General features: G+C 43.9%; 1 protein-coding gene across 1 annotated transcript in view; it reads left to right on the top strand.

The window, feature by feature from the left end:
- The window catches only part of LOC106741937, a 357358-nt gene that overhangs the window by 327260 nt on the left and 12290 nt on the right, over positions 1 to 17808 (top strand). The window contains exon 10 of the mRNA XM_014614388.1: positions 16249 to 16394. Coding sequence (XP_014469874.1) covers positions 16249 to 16394 — 146 coding nt within the window. The remainder of the gene's footprint in view (positions 1 to 16248; positions 16395 to 17808) is intronic.

The following is a 17808-nucleotide window of genomic DNA, read 5'->3' as shown; positions in this document are numbered from 1 at the left end:
CCTCCCACCCCCACCACACCCATCCTTTCTCTCTCCTCCTTTCTCTTCGTCGCAAAAAGCGCCGCCTGTTAAAGGGAAACCGTTAAGGGCTCTTCGCTTATCAGCGCATTCCGCGAGAAAAGGAGAGATTACGCGCGCGCGATCTAATAACGAGCTTTTAGAGTACGTGGTGTTGTCCGGCGCTGCAGTTCGGTTCGACACTTCGCCGGTTGATCGGCTCGATGCACCCGATCAAAGCTCGTTTTTATGAGGCCCGCTTGAAGCCGTCCAATTGAAAAAAAAGAAAAAAAAGAGAAATAGATGGGGGGGGGAGGGATAGGGAGAGAAAGAGAGCGAGCGAGCGGAGCGCGGGAGGGCAAGACGAGCTTAACGAAAAAACGAGTTATGAATTACCCGCGGTCCGTAAATAGTGGCCGACGTGGCGGTCGCAGGAGGCGAATGCACGCCTCCTGGTGCATATCGTGCTTATGCAAGTGTACATATGAACCCCGGTAAACACGATGCCCACATAAACAGGCGGCGCACATAACGGAGTGGCACGGCGGAGGCGCGGTCTCATCTCAGTTTCGCTTTATTTTTTTCCTCCCTCCCTCCCTCTCTTTCTTTCTCTCTCTCCCTCTCTCTGGTGTGTGTATGCGTGTGTCACTTTTTTATTCGTACAGCGCCCGATACTACGGAGCGCGGCCTTGTTCGTTTCGAGCTGGCCGCTCCATTGATCACACCGTGTATTCGGCGGTGCGCGGGTATTTCGGAATTATCGCATTCCCTTTGAACCGGTCCACTCTTTCGTCAGTCACCGGTCGATTCCTTCTCAGCGGGGATGGAACTTATACTCGACACAGTGACGTTCTCACAGGACGGACCGCGATCGGCACGAAATAATCCAGTCGTCACGGCGATCTACGGGTGGCTTAGGCGTGTCAACCCTTTGAGCGCGGAGTCCTCGGAAGCAATGATGAGGGCGAAATATTTTAAGCTGTCGTGAGTCTTTCGGGAGGGGGGAGCAATTCCTTGAGATATCGGCAAGCGAGCCGAGACAAACGAAATCTTATTTGTTGCTATCACTAAAATAATAATAATGATAATAGTACAAAGGAGGATATCAGTGGTTTTTCAACAGTTCATATATTAATATTTTTATCTTGCCGTGTGATAATTTTAACTTTTAATTTAAAGTTGTTAATTTATCGTGTAAACATCTCTGTATTATTTTTGTATAGAAAGTATAGGATTAAATTTTTATACTGAAGCTTCTCCGACGGTTTTGTACAACACTTCTCGATATTTTTAACTTGCACATTTCGTTGTAGCTAAAACGACATGTGTTGATGGAATTGGAAACTGAAATATTAATCATTCCCCCTTTGCGTTAATCTCATGATATCGTTTTTTTTCAGAACACAAGATTAAATTGGTATAGCTCAGAATTAATGTTTAACATATATAATAACATTCTTTCAGAAACAATTTTTTTTAATATTTAAGAAGAATGGTTATTCGTGAGAACTCGGCTCCTTTTTAACTTTTTTTCTGAAAAGGGTAATTTTTTTATAGATTCGAAATTACACAAAGAAGTAACAATTTTCTGTCTGATATGATACAGTAGCGTCGAGTACAATTTTTACCGACGAGGAGGGGGTGGGTTAAGTTAGGTTAGCCAGGTCCCTCCTCCGTGGTCACCAGTACATCATACAAAATTGTTACAAACAATCGTATGTCATATTGATAAATTCATGCAAACGCATGCTGGAAATGTGAGAAACTGTCTTGAAAGTATCCGGATGCGTATCAATTGTCTACTGGATGATTGAACGTCAATACACACACGGTTCCTGTCGTCCTCCCCTGAATTCGACTGATTTGATCCGCGCTTATTATAATTCCGAACATCTCCGAGAAATGTGCGATTTATAATTAAAACAGTCGGCGATTCGGCGGGCCGTTTCTCCGTCAGAACATTCCGGTTATACTATTCGAGCAACGCGTACGCGCGTTTCGAATATTTCGGTAGACCGCGGAAAATCATGCCGATCATTTTGGGAGTAAAAGGCGAGGGTGAGAGAGAGAGGGAAAGAGAGAGAAATGGGGGAGAAAGGGAGGAAAAGGACGGGAGGGTGAGAAAGAGAGAGAGAGAGAGAGAGAGACAGAGAGAGAGAGCTGTATTTATTAGAATACTACGCACGCTCGAATGTGGTTTTAACTTGTATCTGAACTTCGAGTTATGCAGCGCGGCCGCCACAATTTACTCGACATTCTCGCCGCTATAACTGTGATATACGTTGATTAAAATTTATACGAGCGGACAAATAATAATCAAACTTCATCTCGCGCGCGCATATACCCCGAGAGCACGCGGCCCGTTCGCTTAGAATACCGTGTGTTTATAATTGCGTCTAATTAGATGTATATGGCGCGCGAAATACCGTCAATGACCGTGATCAAGTCGGGAATTTGGCAGACATACTAATTGGTAAACGATGTCTATCCTCCGTGAGCAAAGGTGGCCGCACACAAGAGTCTAGACTACCTTTGACCCTGATGTAAATAACGAAATTGATGGGTCGAGAGAAGAGGGGCTGGGGATGTTCTTAATGTTCCAGCTACCCGCGCGCACGTTATTTCCACCGTTTGTGGTTACACGTGCAATTGAAAGTAAAAGATTTTTAATATAAATAATTTCCGAATAGTGGTGAATAATTCAGGCTCTTTGATATACAATCAAATTCACAGGGAGAGACCGTCTAAGGGGATGTTTGTAAATAAAAATACTGTATCTAGAGATATTAGGTCATAATAGTCTTTAATATGTTTAAAAGCTAAATTATTAATCAGATGGGAACTAATATACGAGTATATATATATATATATACTTGGTAAACTGACAAACCCATGTTTCTCGGTTGTAAAGCACTAAACACTGTTGGACAGTACGTAAACTTCGTATACTGTATACAGTCCGTTGTAGCTGAAGTGTACTTATGACTACGTATGCATTATGTTAAGAGGGCAACTTGGTTTTTAGACCTCAGAAATAAGCAATTTTTACGAATTTTTTTCTCCGAAACTGTGCGGACGACAAATATCAAAGTTTGTACAATTAATAATACATATTTTAATAAAATTAAAATAGTAATTTTTACAAGTAAAAGTAATCTGAAGAACGATAGTTCACGCGAGGTGTCGATCTAATGGTAACTATGATTCGAGACAAACTAATGAACCGGTGGACTTCGGCTTGTGTAATAAAATATATATTATTAACTGTACAAAGTGATTTGTCGCCCGCACAGTTTCGGAGAAAAGAATTCGCAAAAATTGCTTATTTTTTAGTGTGTGTTGCGCATTTCACCCTCGCAATTATTTCGTCGGTGTGATTTATTCCAAAATCCTCCCCCCCCCAAGAAATGCAATTCCTGAACGCGAACGAAAGTATCGGGGAATATCGGAAGTTAAAATTCGCAGTGATCGCGAAATCCATTAAAACGCGAGCTTGAACTCAAATACGCGAAACTTTAATCTATTCGACGAACGTAAGTAAACAAACAACGGACTGTGTTTACTCGATACTCGAGTATCGAGTAAATCTACCTTTCATGAGAAGTGTGTCGCGCTGATAGTATCATACAGTAGGTATGTATAAAACTAGGTATGTATAAAATGTATATAAAAGCGAAGATCTTGACGGTCGGGGAATCAACGCATTGAAATGATTAGGTGCCGGAAGAAGTTCGCGCGGATTCTTAGGTCAAAATTGAAACACTCGGAACTTTTTCCAAACTAATCGAGTGAACACAAAATTAGTAGCTTTTCCTCTCCTCCTGACCCATATTCCGTTAAAAAATCAAAGTGCGTCTAATAATATGGCCGGGGACTGTGTGCAGTTTTACTCCACTTTTTATGATCTACAATTTGACGTACGACTCATCTCTGTACGCGGATCGCTCAATTCTCTATGTTACAAAATGGACGAGGTTTTTTCCAGCGAGCCGTTTTTAACGCGACATTTTTCACTGCGTAGCGTGTCCCGAATCTGCGCGTATTTTTGTCTTCCTTACTCTTGACGCATTGATCTCGTCTGTTTAAGTCGTTACAAGCATTTTCCAGGGCCCGCACGATTCACAAAGTTTACGGTGCAATTTCGCGTCTACGTTTAATTAAGCGTTCGCGTTTATATTTAACGCGACAAAAAGAACGCGGCGGGAAATTCGAGGCTCCCCGTTCGCTTGAAAATCGCGAATGATCTTTTGATCTTCCTCCTTTCACGCGTGATTTCTTTGTAAGCGTTCGCGTCCGACGCGAATCAAAGCTTTAATCAATACGGAAAAATTGGGAACAGAGCGTGACGCGGCCCAACGCGTTTCACTTTGGCGTCAAAGACTGTTGCGATCGCGAATGTGTCCCGAATCTACGCCTGTTGCTGCTGCTGCTGTTGTTGCTGCTGCCTTTATTCTCGACGCGCCGGGTCGTGCTCAAACGAATTGTTGTTGGATTTTTCGCCGTTTAAATAGCCCGCGCGATTGATCAAGTCTACGATGCGATTTCTATGCGCGCCATGCTTAATCGGATGTTTGCAAGTTTACATTCAAACACAGCGAGGAGCGTCCGAAACTGTCGTTAAATCGCGAACGGATCTTCCGCCGGTCACATTTTTCGGCCGATTTCTCCAGCCGGCATTCGCGCTAATTGATAATATTCATTCGAACGATGCTCGAGTTGCTCATCGAGTTGCGCACCGACGTGAACTTGAGGGAAGGAAGACGTTACGTAGAGGAGATCCACCCCCGTCCCTCTCGGCATGAAGTAAACAAGCGTGTCTCTTGCTGTCGGTGGAGATCGACTTGGAGCAAGTTCGACGTTTCGCCGGCCAATCGGCCGGAAAATTGCTCGTTGACCGGGGTCCTACCAACCGGAAGTGCAGAGCCCTCGCGCTCGAATCGGCGCACAAGACGGTGGAAAATTATCGTGTACACGCGCTGCCAAATCGACGATCGAGCTCGTAGTCGATAGCACACCGGCTAAGCTGAAAAACTGATAGTAGAGGAAGGGGGAGGAGGTAAGATGACGACTATTGCGGATTTTTCTTTAAATTAATAGCAAGTGGCGCAGAGTCGGTGACCAATTTATCAGAGGCTCTTAATAATAATAAATAATTCGTTGTAATTTGATTTCAATCTGCCAACGATGGATGATAAGAAATATATTTCAGATACGCCTATATGTAATTTTCCTTCATAAAAAATTACAATTATTATAGTAAATATTTTACTCTGCGAAACTACTGTATATTTAAAGATTTATATAGTAACGTATTATTATGTTGTAATATATTTTTAATTGAATAAATATATCGACTGTATAGTAAGATGATATATTATGCATGAATGTCGTGTCTACGTAAGACGACGTATTGGCATATATATATTTTAAAAAATTAAGTAATTATATATAAAAAGTATGTAATAAATATATAATTGTTTTTATTTTTGTTTTTGTGTAGATTTTATTAAATTACATTGTCATAATCATATCTCATAATCATCATTATCATAAATCATATTTTTTGTTCATAAATAATATTATCACTTGTATTTGATTTTATTCGTATTTTATTGTGTTTTACAGACATTATATAATAACAAAATAATATAAACAGCTTCTAAACATTATATATATATATTTTTTTTTATATGCATGAAAGATTATTTTTCCTTCGTTATTTTATTCACATATGGAAGCGAGCGCGAAATTGACAAGTGTTCAGAAAATTAAAATTAAACAGAATTCTAATTGATTTATATATTTTTCATTTTATATTATTTCATATTGATAGTAGGCAAGGCCTTTTTAGCTATTCAGAAAAAAATTAATCGTTATTTTTACGTCATCAGAAAAATGAAGAAAAATCAATCAAATCTTACGGTCGTTATCCTATCCCCATTTTCTCTACTTATCTGCACGCGAATACGTCTGGTCGCCCCTCGCAATCCGCGTTTCGCGGTTTGATCATGTACGGAGGTATTACAATGTTAGAGATTAAAAAAATCACGAGGCAAATACGATATCCGATGACGCTTGTCCAGCGAGAACACTTCGTACCGACACGTTTTTGCCGCGATGCAATTTCTGATATCGAATACCATCTCCGTGAATAATCGAGTGAAAATTACGCGAAATTGAATTTTACACGTTATTAACTCGGGAAATGTAATTTCGTTTACAGTCTGGCACGCTCTAATGAGATTTGTCCGAATTCTCTGATGCTATTTCTAAATGTATGTAATCATTGGTTACTACGATGTATTTATCAAGGAGACATTAACTCGAATTCGATCGTAAAATCTGCGGTCAAGAGAGAGGTGTCGAGATACCTCCTGGAAATCCCGTATATCTTAGTAATCAAGCCTCAGATTGAACTGCCGATAAACCAAAGTTTCCTCGAAATCCGCTGAGAACTAGGTTTTATTCTCTATTTACACTTCCGAACTTCGCCCCTAATTTTCAATCGCTCGTAACTCAAAAACTATCGACCTCCGGACTTCGGAAAGTGCTATTTTTCTTGGCTCGCGTTCCCGGCACCCGCGGTCGAAACAAAAGTTCGACAGTGCTTAAATACTTCGCCAAGTCATAATTATTAATCTTTTTCCGCTCGATCCAACGATTCTGCAAGATTGATATCGCGCAATGGCTCGAGCGATACAAAGATTCGTAGAATCTCGAAGCGAAATTTCCTTTCTGTATTAATCCCGCAAATTTCGTCGAACTGGGAGGATCAGTTCTCAAATATTAAAACACTATACAAGTTGTTGTTCCATCGTGATGCTATAATTTTTTTTTTTAATTATTTAATGCCGTTTTCTCGATGGCGAGTCTTAAAGGAAGACTTACTTCAAAATTATTTAATACTCGATTATCTTAATATCCTGTATATAGTTGATATTTATTCTTAATTTCAATTAGCGATGTACTGATTGTATATATTTAATTGCAAATATGTACAATAGAATATGTACAATAAGCAAATATTAAATAACCCAATAAAGATTAATTAAATTAGATATAATGGTAAATAAAAATTGACCCCTTTTTAATCTCTTTATTATTTTTTTACACTGGTTGAATATTTCCGGAGGATTTGGAGAATCAAAAGAGATAAGAAAGAAGGAGTTATATGTACAAAGATAGCGATTATATGTATCCAATAATGCTGTCGAACAATAAATATTTAAACTTCGGAATCGACATAATAACAATAATCCCGTCAATAGAAATAAAAGATCAATTACAGCAGTAAATATTTGCAGCACAAAATTAGATCAACAGTTTATATTATATCTCGAGATTCTTTCCGTTAGTCTCTTCAAGCTCGATGGAACTTGTGGAGTTAATGCGGAACCAAAATCTTAGTAGTAACATTATTTTTTAAATATTATTAGGAATGGACATATAACCATCTATTAATATTCCAGAAATATTATTTAATATTAAATAATATTACTAGAATATTATTTGAATATTACGTTTAATATTCTAAGAATATGTCCAGAGTATTACTCAATATTAAATAATATCACGCGTTTATAGGGTATGTCCGAATTATCTTGAATTACTCGGAAATCAGTGGCGAATGGACATCGCCGAAGACCGGGCCAATGACGCAGTAAAGGTGAAATAAATAAAATGATTTCAGGAAGAGCGGTGTAAATTACTATCCGGGGTACTTCGGCCATAAATCAGGAATTATTTTCATACCGTTAAAATTAGTTCCCGTCTGGTCGTCAACGTGAAGCAAGTGGGTCACGTCTATCTACAAATAGCCAAATCCGGCGCGAACGTCAATCTTAATCCACCGCAAAACAGATCGTCTATTTTCCGACACCTGCGTTTGCGGCATATAAATCCGCAATATCCTTTCAGGGGAATGCATGGCATGCGACACGTCGGAAAATAACACTGGCCTCGCGCGCAAAGCCGTCTCAAGGTCCGCTTTTCCCTCGCGCAAGTACGTATACAGGATGTTCCAAAATTTCTACATGCGAATTATATAGGGAGATTCTTTATATGAGAAAAAGTATTATTATGAGAAAAAGTAAGTTTTTCCTTAGCGAAAGATTTCGAGAAACGTCATTATTTATAGTAATTTCGCAATTTTCAACATAACGCATCTTTGAAACTAAGCCTTAGATTAAAGTTCTGTTCGAGTAAAGTCTAATTGAAATTGATCGGAGAAGATAATTTTGCTGCCCATTTGTTCATCCGAAGCTTAGCTCGCGGAAAACCACATTTTTTCAAACAGGTTTCTTGGATATTATCGTTCGAACGCAATTTTGGTAAGAGAAAAAGTATCGAAAATCAAAACGATATTTTGTGCGTGTGTATGTGTGTGCGTGTAAAAAAGAAATAAAACAGTTCCAGCAAAATGATAAAGAAATTTTCCATGGGATCATCCCCATCTGTTTTTGAAGCGGAAGAGCAAGCGCACGAATAACTCTCGAATAGAAAAACAATTCTCTGATGAAAATACATGCCTCGACCGTCGTAAGTCGCAAGAATCGCAAAAATATTTTCAACGGATAGCTACCTAGATAGAGTTTTATAATTGTCGCAGCGTGAAACAAGCGATGATGAAGGCTTTGCAATTTTTTAATTTCAATTACGTAGCGTGTATATTGCATTGCGTGTGTATTGAATTAATCGTTAAATTTACAACATATAATAACGCAAATTATTTGTTATATTGGTACAGCTACAAATGCGTATTTACTAAATGCGTATTTATTAAATACATAGTCACTACGTATATAAATTCATTATTTGCTCTCCGATCTTTCCGATTATTACATTTTGCATAACATTATTTTCATCATTTCTTTCGTACTTCTATTTCGTCACTCCATGCACAGAGAAAAAAGTTTCTTTAGACTTAGTATTTCTCCTTATTTGACTAAAATTTGTTTCATAGAGACAACACATACGAAATATTATTTGAAATAATATCTTTTAACCAAATAAAATATTATTTGGCTTACGATAAATATGTAAAATGAAACGAATAATTTCTTCATTAAGAAAGTTATCTTTCGTTTCACGAACAGATTTTTTTATTTAAGATAAAGATATATATTCGTCGAAGAGTCTAACAATCGCACTTATTAATCGGAACATTAATTTCTTCGGAGCGTGTCAGTAATGCAATTTGCTTGGATGCGATGAAATTTATTCAATTTGAAGGAACCTTTTTCTCAGACTGTGATAAATATGAGCGCCGTGCGAAGCACGATCTTTACATATCGCGTAAGTGGAACAAAGCTGCTGTTGAATTCGTGTTACATCCGTCTGTCTGGGTGCGCAAGGTAGCCGCGTTTTTCACTCGGGCTCTTATCGGTCCGCAAGCACGTCCGCGGATCCAATGAACAGGCATATATACGGCTGTTCTGTCACGGGTGAAGCTTCGTCAATACTCGTTACACGTGCAACATTTTCATCTGAAAATGACATCAAGCAGATACTACTTCGTCGGAAATACAGTATCGTCCCACTCGCATTTTAAATGTTCCGGACGCGCGGTGCAACGCGGTGTATTATTCAAGTGGCCGTTCATTGAAATAACGTTACCGCGCGCCGTGTCGAAACCGGTCGACGGAACACGTCGCCTTCTTATTCCACGTGGCTCGCTTAACGTCATTATCGAGCGCGTGATATCCGTCGCGATGTGCGCGTGTAAATTACGCGAAAATCGCGAAGAACGTAACTCAGAATCGGTTGTTCTTTTATCGTGAACAAATTAAGGCGCATCTAATAATATGACCAGGGACTGTATGTTCAACATGGTCCAATTAAAAAGAAATTACTCGTAGGTCAATATCAGTAATGTTGCACAGCACAAAAACTCATTTCTATCACGTTTGAACGCAAGTTGCCTCATTGTGTGTCGATTCAATCGAACTTTGATATCGAGGCTCTATTCCATCCTCCCCTCCTCTCACTCTTTCTCTCTCTTTCCCTTCGGCGAGGAAGATGATCAGCTTCGCGGGAAGAAACGCGTTTCCCGCGCGGGCGGACTGCCTTCTCTTTCGAATCTTCGCCACTAGGAGGCGGCTCTCTGCATGCTCGAGAGAGAGAGAGAGAGAGAGAGAGCATCCGGCTGATGCGTTTTCATTACGACGATACTCGGCGAACGGAATGAAATCGAAGAAGAAGCGCAGGAAGAAGGAGACGATGATGATGGGAAGAAGAGGGGGAGGAGGCGAGAAGGGTGTAACGGCCGATGCGCGTCTTAAGTGGTCCCCACGGTGGTCGAAGGGTAAAATACCTCCACTCTACGGCGAATCCTCCGCCATGCGGATATCGCTCGGTCTTTGAAGCGCCGCTGACGAGGACGACCTACTTCCTGAATCCGCGGAATCGTCCCGAGCGGAGAGAAACAGAGAGAGGGGTGAAAATCTGTGTGGAGAAAAAGAGAAAGAGGGGAGCTTCCTCCGCCTAGCGGAAAAGGCAAGCGTGAAATTGGTCGGATGAGTGCGTTGCCGCCGTCGAGTGAATGGTCTAACGAGCAAATATAAATTAGATCGAGGGGATCGGACTATGAAAAATGTCCCTCTCGATTTGGAACGACAGTAAGGGACGACGACGACGGTGGTAACGGGCCCTTCGCTCCACTGTTGACACGTCGAACACGGAAAAGGTTTAAATCAACGTCACGTGGCCCGCTGTCGTATATATCGACTTCATCGTTGATTCCGCGATGTGCCGGGCGTCGGGAAGATATTCCGCCGGGAGTGATTCGAGTCGCGTTTCTCATCGATGCGCGGGCTCGCGTAACCGCGCTCGAGCCCGGGTGTTCGCAGGAGCGTTCCTGTTTGTTAGTTTCGATTAAAGTGATCTGATATTGGAAATAAGGATTGAAGTAACGTATATTCATTCTTCTTCGGTCCCACCGTTATCGATCGTGCATGAAACGTCGCGCGAACTTCGCATGCCGACACGTTTCTTTAACCGTTTTAGCGCCACCGCAGCGCGATCGCGCTGTTCGCGCACTGTGGTGAAATGTGCCGCGATGTTTGGTCACGATCGTCAATTCGCAACGCGCTCGGTTCCGAATGTAGCTCGTCGTACGTACCTCTTGAATCGCAAAACCTGTATTATAGAATGTTATCACGTAAACAAAACGTAAAACACGAATATTTTGCAAACTTTCGAGTGTTTAGTATAACGTTTCTGATATGACTGATGAAATGAAGCGCGCGCGGCATATTTCGACGAAAAACAAGAGCAGCGCGATCGCGTCGATTTACTCGCAGATAAATGAACGAAGCGCTATCGCGCTGCATGGCACAATCCGGTTAATTAAAACGGTTAATTAATGATTAAAAAAATTCCCGTGTCTTCTGCAAAGTGGCAGAGGACTTTTTGGGCTCAGAACGGCGTGATCTACGAGTATGCGACAGCTGTTATATTTTTTTAGCGACAGGCTAATCGGAATATATTGAATCTCGAACCTGTCGTTAGGTGTGACATTTTAGGTGTCGTTAGATTGTGACGCCACAAAATAAATTAGAATTGTCCATTTCGATCCAGAACACAATTTTCGTATTGATCAGTGATTGTTTCTTTTCGGTCCTCCTTCCTCTCCAATTTTTCTACGAAGTAAAACATCGTAGTTCGACGTTCTCCCCGACAAAATTTCTCCGTTTCACAATTTGCTCGAGCCTATCGCGATCCTTTCTCTATATCCGAGTTATACTCTATATACGAGTTTTTCGGCTATATTGAAATTAACGGACGGTAGCGTTCGAATTACCGAATTAGCGCTTCGAACGCTAATATTTTCGAATTACCAGACACATCGCCGAACTACCGGAGATTTTAATTAAGGTGTCGGCGTTACAACGGTGGTTACCGATGAAGTGCGAAAGAACCTTCGCCGAAGCGAACGGGGAAATTCGATCGTCGCGCACCGAGAGAAAGTGAGAGAGAATGTGTGTATGTATGAGAGAGAGAGAGAGAGAGAGAGAGAATTGCCCACGAACAAAAGGGATTAAGAGAGAGGGATAGAAAGAGAGACGACAGAGATGATCTCGTAAGGAGACGGCAGTGCTGCACGTTAGGAAAACGATAACGGCGGTCGGGCGTTGCCGGATACCAGAAACCGAATGTAAACGGCTGCTCTGCGCAACTTAATTAATTAAGTTGCCGCTCTTTACGTCCTCGCGGCGCCGCCGATACATTATCGTATCGATCGGAAAACGCCGGCCGAGAATCTCGGGAAATATCCCGTTGTCTCGAGCGAAATTTTTGCCGAAGGAAGCGGAGAGAGGAAAATGTGAAAGAGAAAGCTTACCTTCAAACTCGTCCGAGAGCATCGCGATTATCGGTCTTACGTGCGTTTTACACTACGCTCTTTGCGCGAATACTCGCGACGGCGTTGTTAATTTCGTAATTAACGCGGCCGCGAAAGTCGGCGGGTCGACACGCGAAAATTTCGCCGGTCGTCCGCTTTCCGACCGAGGGAAGTTTCGTCGACGAAGCTCTCGACGGAAGCTTTCGAGGCCAATCAATCGCTTCCTTTTGCGAGCGGACGCACAATAATGCGGATATTTGGATTATTGCCGCGATAAGAGATGGCGGACGCATTGCGTATTACATTACGCGCCATGACATATACCTCTCTCTCTCTCTCTCTCTCTCTTTCTCTCGGGGGAATTTCACAGGCAATCTCGAAACTTTACCTATTAAGCTTTCTTTTTTTATTCATAACAGTCACGACGTCACAAACATTACTTTGTCGCCCCATGAATACGGTATGCATTACGACGACCGCTTAATCTACGTTACTTGAGGTCGCAAAACCGTCGTCCTNCCCCCCTCTCTCTGTTACTTATTTTTTCTCTGTCTCTTTCGAGCCCGCGCTGTTTGCCTCGCGTTTTTTAATCGGAAGCAACAGCTGCCACGGCGCGTCTGTGCGTTTTCAGCATTATTCCCGTGTCCTTCGGCAGATATTTTCGGACGTCCGGCGGTCCGAACACGTCGACATCGATCACCCCGGCCGTATGCGAGGGCCGGAATCAATTTTTTTACTTATTCGAGTACAAAGTGATGGAGTATCGTTAAATGTCGATACTCAGTCAAGATATCGCCCGTTGTTTCCATTGATCTTGACCGGTTGTGATAAATGCGTGCATCTCCCTTTTCCGATAACGGGAATTTCACTCCCTCGGCTTTCTTCGCCAGCGGCGGAACGGAGGCGAGCCAATCGAGATATTTTCATCCTGTGAGTGAAAAGTCAGACACCAACTGGGGAAATTTCTGTTCCGACGGCTCGACATTCTCGAGCTACTTCGGTCGCGCAAAAATAGCGATAAAGAACACGCTTTATCCGCTCTCACCCTCTCCCCTTTCTCTCCCCGCTCTCTCAGCACCGCTAATCCCGTGCAATCGCGACGCTTTTCACTCCGAACGTGTTCGAAGAGTCGCAGAGAGCGCGCGTACGAGCTTTTTAACACCCCATCTTTTAGCGTGCGTGCGTGTATTTCTATATACGCGTGTATGTGAATGTTTTTTTACACGATACACACGATATTCATACACGGATATCGGCGAGGGTGAGCCCGCTCGGCGGATCATAGCGTGATTCGCCCGGAAAACTGACATCGATCAATCATATCGCAGACGAGTGTCGGTTTCACGAAACCTCCCCTGACGTTCGTCACGTTTTATTACAATGCTTTTACACGCTCGAACTGTGCAACGCGCGGGCGCGGGACATTTTTCGAAAAAAAAAGGAGAAAAAAAGAGAGGACTCATCCGCGCCTGCAAATCACGCTCCGCGGCGAATAATGAATTTTTTTTCGCGGCAACGCGAAACTCTCTGCTCCGGCGCAAAAAAAAAATAGCGTAACGCGCCCGACGTCTCCCCTAAAAGCCCGACCGGATGTATGCACGTTCGAAGGAGATCGCGATTTTTTCCGTCGGTGCACTCTCTTCCTCTCCCTTTCTCTCTCTCTCTCTCTCTCTCTCGGTGTGTGTCGATGCACTTAGTTACACCGATGATCCCCGGGAATGGACTCGCTACGACCTCGCGCGGTGTGCGGTGACTTTAACGAGCATCGAAATCGTTACCGGGACAATAAAGGAGCGTCGCGAATAAAGTCCCGCGGTTAGAACTTTACGGTTATACATCCCGGTATTTATGATCCCACCGGCCGGGAGATATGGTATCATAAAAGCCATAGAGAGCCGCGTCTTAAGCTCGACGACGCGACACGACGAGTCCGGCGCGTCGCCGCGGCTTACAAATTTGCTCGAATCTCTTCGTACGAGCGGATCGACACGCCGCGTCCTCCACAATAAAATCATCTCTCTCTCTCTCTCTCTCTCTCTCTTTACGAACTTGGATTTGGATGTGGACTTAGTTTAGGATTATTTCAATGTAGCTTTAAGAGCGTATTTTAATTTATAGCTCAATTTTCTCCTTGTGCGTAACTCAAAGTTACTTTTTTAACCCACGCTCTAAAGTGGGCTTTTCATTCTCAACTTTACCTTTCGTTTGATTTCGCATAATTATTTTTGCTTACGTGATTCTCAGAATCAGTAGAATGTAACGTTATTTCTTTTCGATTTTAGTATGCGCCTTGATTGTCCTTAGAGGGCTTGCCTTAGGATAAACGCTTAGGATGTAAATAAACGCTGTTCTCTCTCTCTCTCTCTCTCTCTCTCTCTCTCTTCGATTCGATATCGTGTCCTTCCGCAGAGATCGCGCTTCCTTGGCGCGAGGCGAATTCAATTAAGCCGACTCTATGATAGAGAGAAAACGAAAAACACACGGGGGGGAGGGGAATTTGTCGCGAAACACTACACGCGCGCGCGGAAACTAGTTTCGCGAGCAGGCGGGCTTTATCGAGAAGTAATATAAACTTTATATCCCTCTTTGCGAGGGGAGAGAACTCGTAAGACAAATATATGTCGAGATCGTCGTTTCCGGTTCGCGCTACTCGGCTTACGACGCTACGGCGGCTACAATGTAAACATATATCGCCGTGCTCGTATACAGATATGAACTTATACGCGTCCACGCACATAAACGCGTGTGCTGCGTAGGCGTTCGCGCTCGTTTGTCTCTCTCTCTCTCTCTGTCCTCTTTCTCCTCCGCACCCGCCAGCGTTTCGGACTCGCCCCGAGTTTTCGGATCCCGCCGTAAAGGCCGGCCGTCGTAAAAGAATTGCGTTAAACTTAACGCGCGGTCGTTAGGAGACGTCCTGATAAAATAAAATCTTAATCCCGCGCGCCACGCCAGTTCACGGAGGAGAGAAGATTTAGGGCCTCTTCCGCTCGCCCTTCCCGCCACCGTTTTCGACGGAGGAGGGCTCGTCGCTGCCCTATCTTCCTGAGATCAGTCTTAACGGTTCACGGGAACCGACTATTAAGCGTATCCGGCGCGTTTAATCCTTTCGGGCCGAAATTTTTATTTGTCCACGGGAGACACCCTCGTGTTTTTACGGGCGACGGAACGAGATGCCGATATTCTCCCTTCTGCGAAGGATTTCCTTCTTATGACGGTGGCAACCGTCTCTCAGGGAGCTTTCGGTCGCAACGTTGATTTATTTTCGTGAGAATCTTGCGAAATTTTCACAGCACACCTGCCGAGACACGATTATTTATTGATCGCCCGGGTTAAAGGAAAACGTTGTAGCGCTCTTAACTGCACAGTAAAAAACCTTCTGTTGAGAACGGCCCGCTGAAATGTTCGTTAACCGACAAACGGGAAGTACGTTAAGAAATGAACAAGTGTACGTGTAAAATGAACGTATTTACCTCGTTAAAGTGACACGAAAGTATCGGCGGGCTGTTCTCAGCCGAAAATATTTCCATTGCATTTTTATTCGCGTACGACCATCGGTGACTATTGAGCGTTTCTCAGCGAAAACGCACTGATTGCACTTTCGAAAGCGCAACTGCCGAATACGGTATCCCCCGGCATCCGAAAGTGCAGGGAGTTTCGTCGAAAATCGCGAGTTTAATCGCTCCGGGAACCGATTCGAGCGGGTCGGATGCCCCGAGCTCGCTCGAAATAGTCACCCTGCTCGAGAATTTACTTCCTCGCCGCCGAGGCCAAGTCCGAGCGAGCCTTTCGACTTGGAAAGTACAGCTTTCCCTCCCTCCCTCCTCCTCCCCTCTCTCTCTCTCTCTCTCTCGCACAATGCTCTCGGCGGGTTCACTGATACGTAACGCTTTTTCGTGTGCATCCCTTTTCAGCAAGAACGGATACGTGTGCATCATGTTCCACAGGAGGGACGAGCACGTAATAGAGATGCAACTCTCGGAATGGGGCCAGCAGCCTGACGATATATGCAATTCGAGCACGTTCAACTCGCACTCGACGCCGTACACGACGTTCATCAGTAAGTAAATTTTCATCCTCCTAATCGAATTACGGCATTGTCGGCGCGATATCACAGCGTGACGCGCGCGCGCGCGCGGGCTAACTAATTGCGCTTTAATGCACGGTGTCAACTTTCGCCGGGAACGGCGGGTTGCGAGTAATATATACGCAAATTTGATTACGCTTAGCAGCCGCGCCGCCGCGTTGACAGATCGTGTTATATATGTGTTTGTTACTGCAGTTTCGATTAATGCAATTAAACGGGCCGGCGCGCGGTTAACGGCGTGTCCCGTCCGTTCGGCGTTTTTCCTTTGTCGGCATTATTACAGCCGTAATTAATCGGACAAATTAATTCCGCCGATACCGAACGCCGAGCAAACTCGCGCTTTTCTTTCTCGCTGAAAGAAGCCAGAGCGGTGTCACAACGCCGGCGGGACGGTTACTCAGCCGGCCTCTTCGTCCTTCCGTTTCGACGTCCTCCTGGAAAGGACGACACCCAGCGGCCCAGAAATATTCAAGACGCACCGAGAACCCATTCAGTTGAATCAACTAATTTCTCGCTTGACTATGGGCGAACAAATTTCTCGGTTGTAAGCAGAGACCCGGACCGGAACCGAAAACCGCGATGAGACGTGAGACTACCCCCCTCCGACGGCGGATGCATTTACCGCGCGATGTAACGCGATTGTGAAATACCGCCGTTTTTCTTCTTTTTCTTCCGCCGGTGAGCCGGCAGGAGATTAAGTGGATTGGAAGCTGGGAATTCGGCCGCGCCGCTCGCGCGGCCGGAAACCGGAATCAGGAGCGAACGGTTCGCCGTTCGAGGGTGATTTCCGGGCCCGTGTCGGCCGGTCTCGGCGCTCCGCAACTGCCAATTCGACCCGCCGAGATGGAGCCCACCGTTTTTCTTCCGATTCATTGGCTGCGTCCCCTGGTTTGTCTCGATCTTATCGAGTTACCCCGACAGGAGATATAAGCGAATAGAGAGAGAGAGAGAGAGGGATCCGCGCGTAAAACGGGCCGGCGAGTCGATAATACAGGGATGACACGCTCGGTCCCTTCCTGCCTTTGCTTTAAATAGTCACACGTACGCCCAGGAAATGCCGAGCTTTCTTTATTATTAATACCCGAAGGATTAAGGGCGACGTTTCGACAGGCCATTCGGAATTCGAGTTACATCGCAGACTTCCAGTCACGATTTCACCGACCGTAAAACGCGATTCTTCGTGTGTCCTCACCGCGGATAGCATCGCGAATTAATATAAATTATAAATTATAAAGCGCGTGGCTGCCGGGTTCGACCCGTCATTAAGCAAGACGTCACATTACGTATCACGTTACGTCGCTCGTGAGTACATACACAGCCACACACACGCACACGTATCTCGTGAACTCTCAGCTGACTCGAAATCGCGAATAAAACGTGATTCGCG

This window comes from Dinoponera quadriceps, unplaced genomic scaffold, assembly GCF_001313825.1.
Source record: "Dinoponera quadriceps isolate SergipeBrazil2010 unplaced genomic scaffold, ASM131382v1 scaffold458, whole genome shotgun sequence".
NCBI classification, from domain to species: Eukaryota; Metazoa; Arthropoda; class Insecta; order Hymenoptera; family Formicidae; genus Dinoponera; species Dinoponera quadriceps.
Note: the sequence above shows the minus strand (reverse complement) of the source record. Positions and strands in the feature narration are given on the sequence as shown.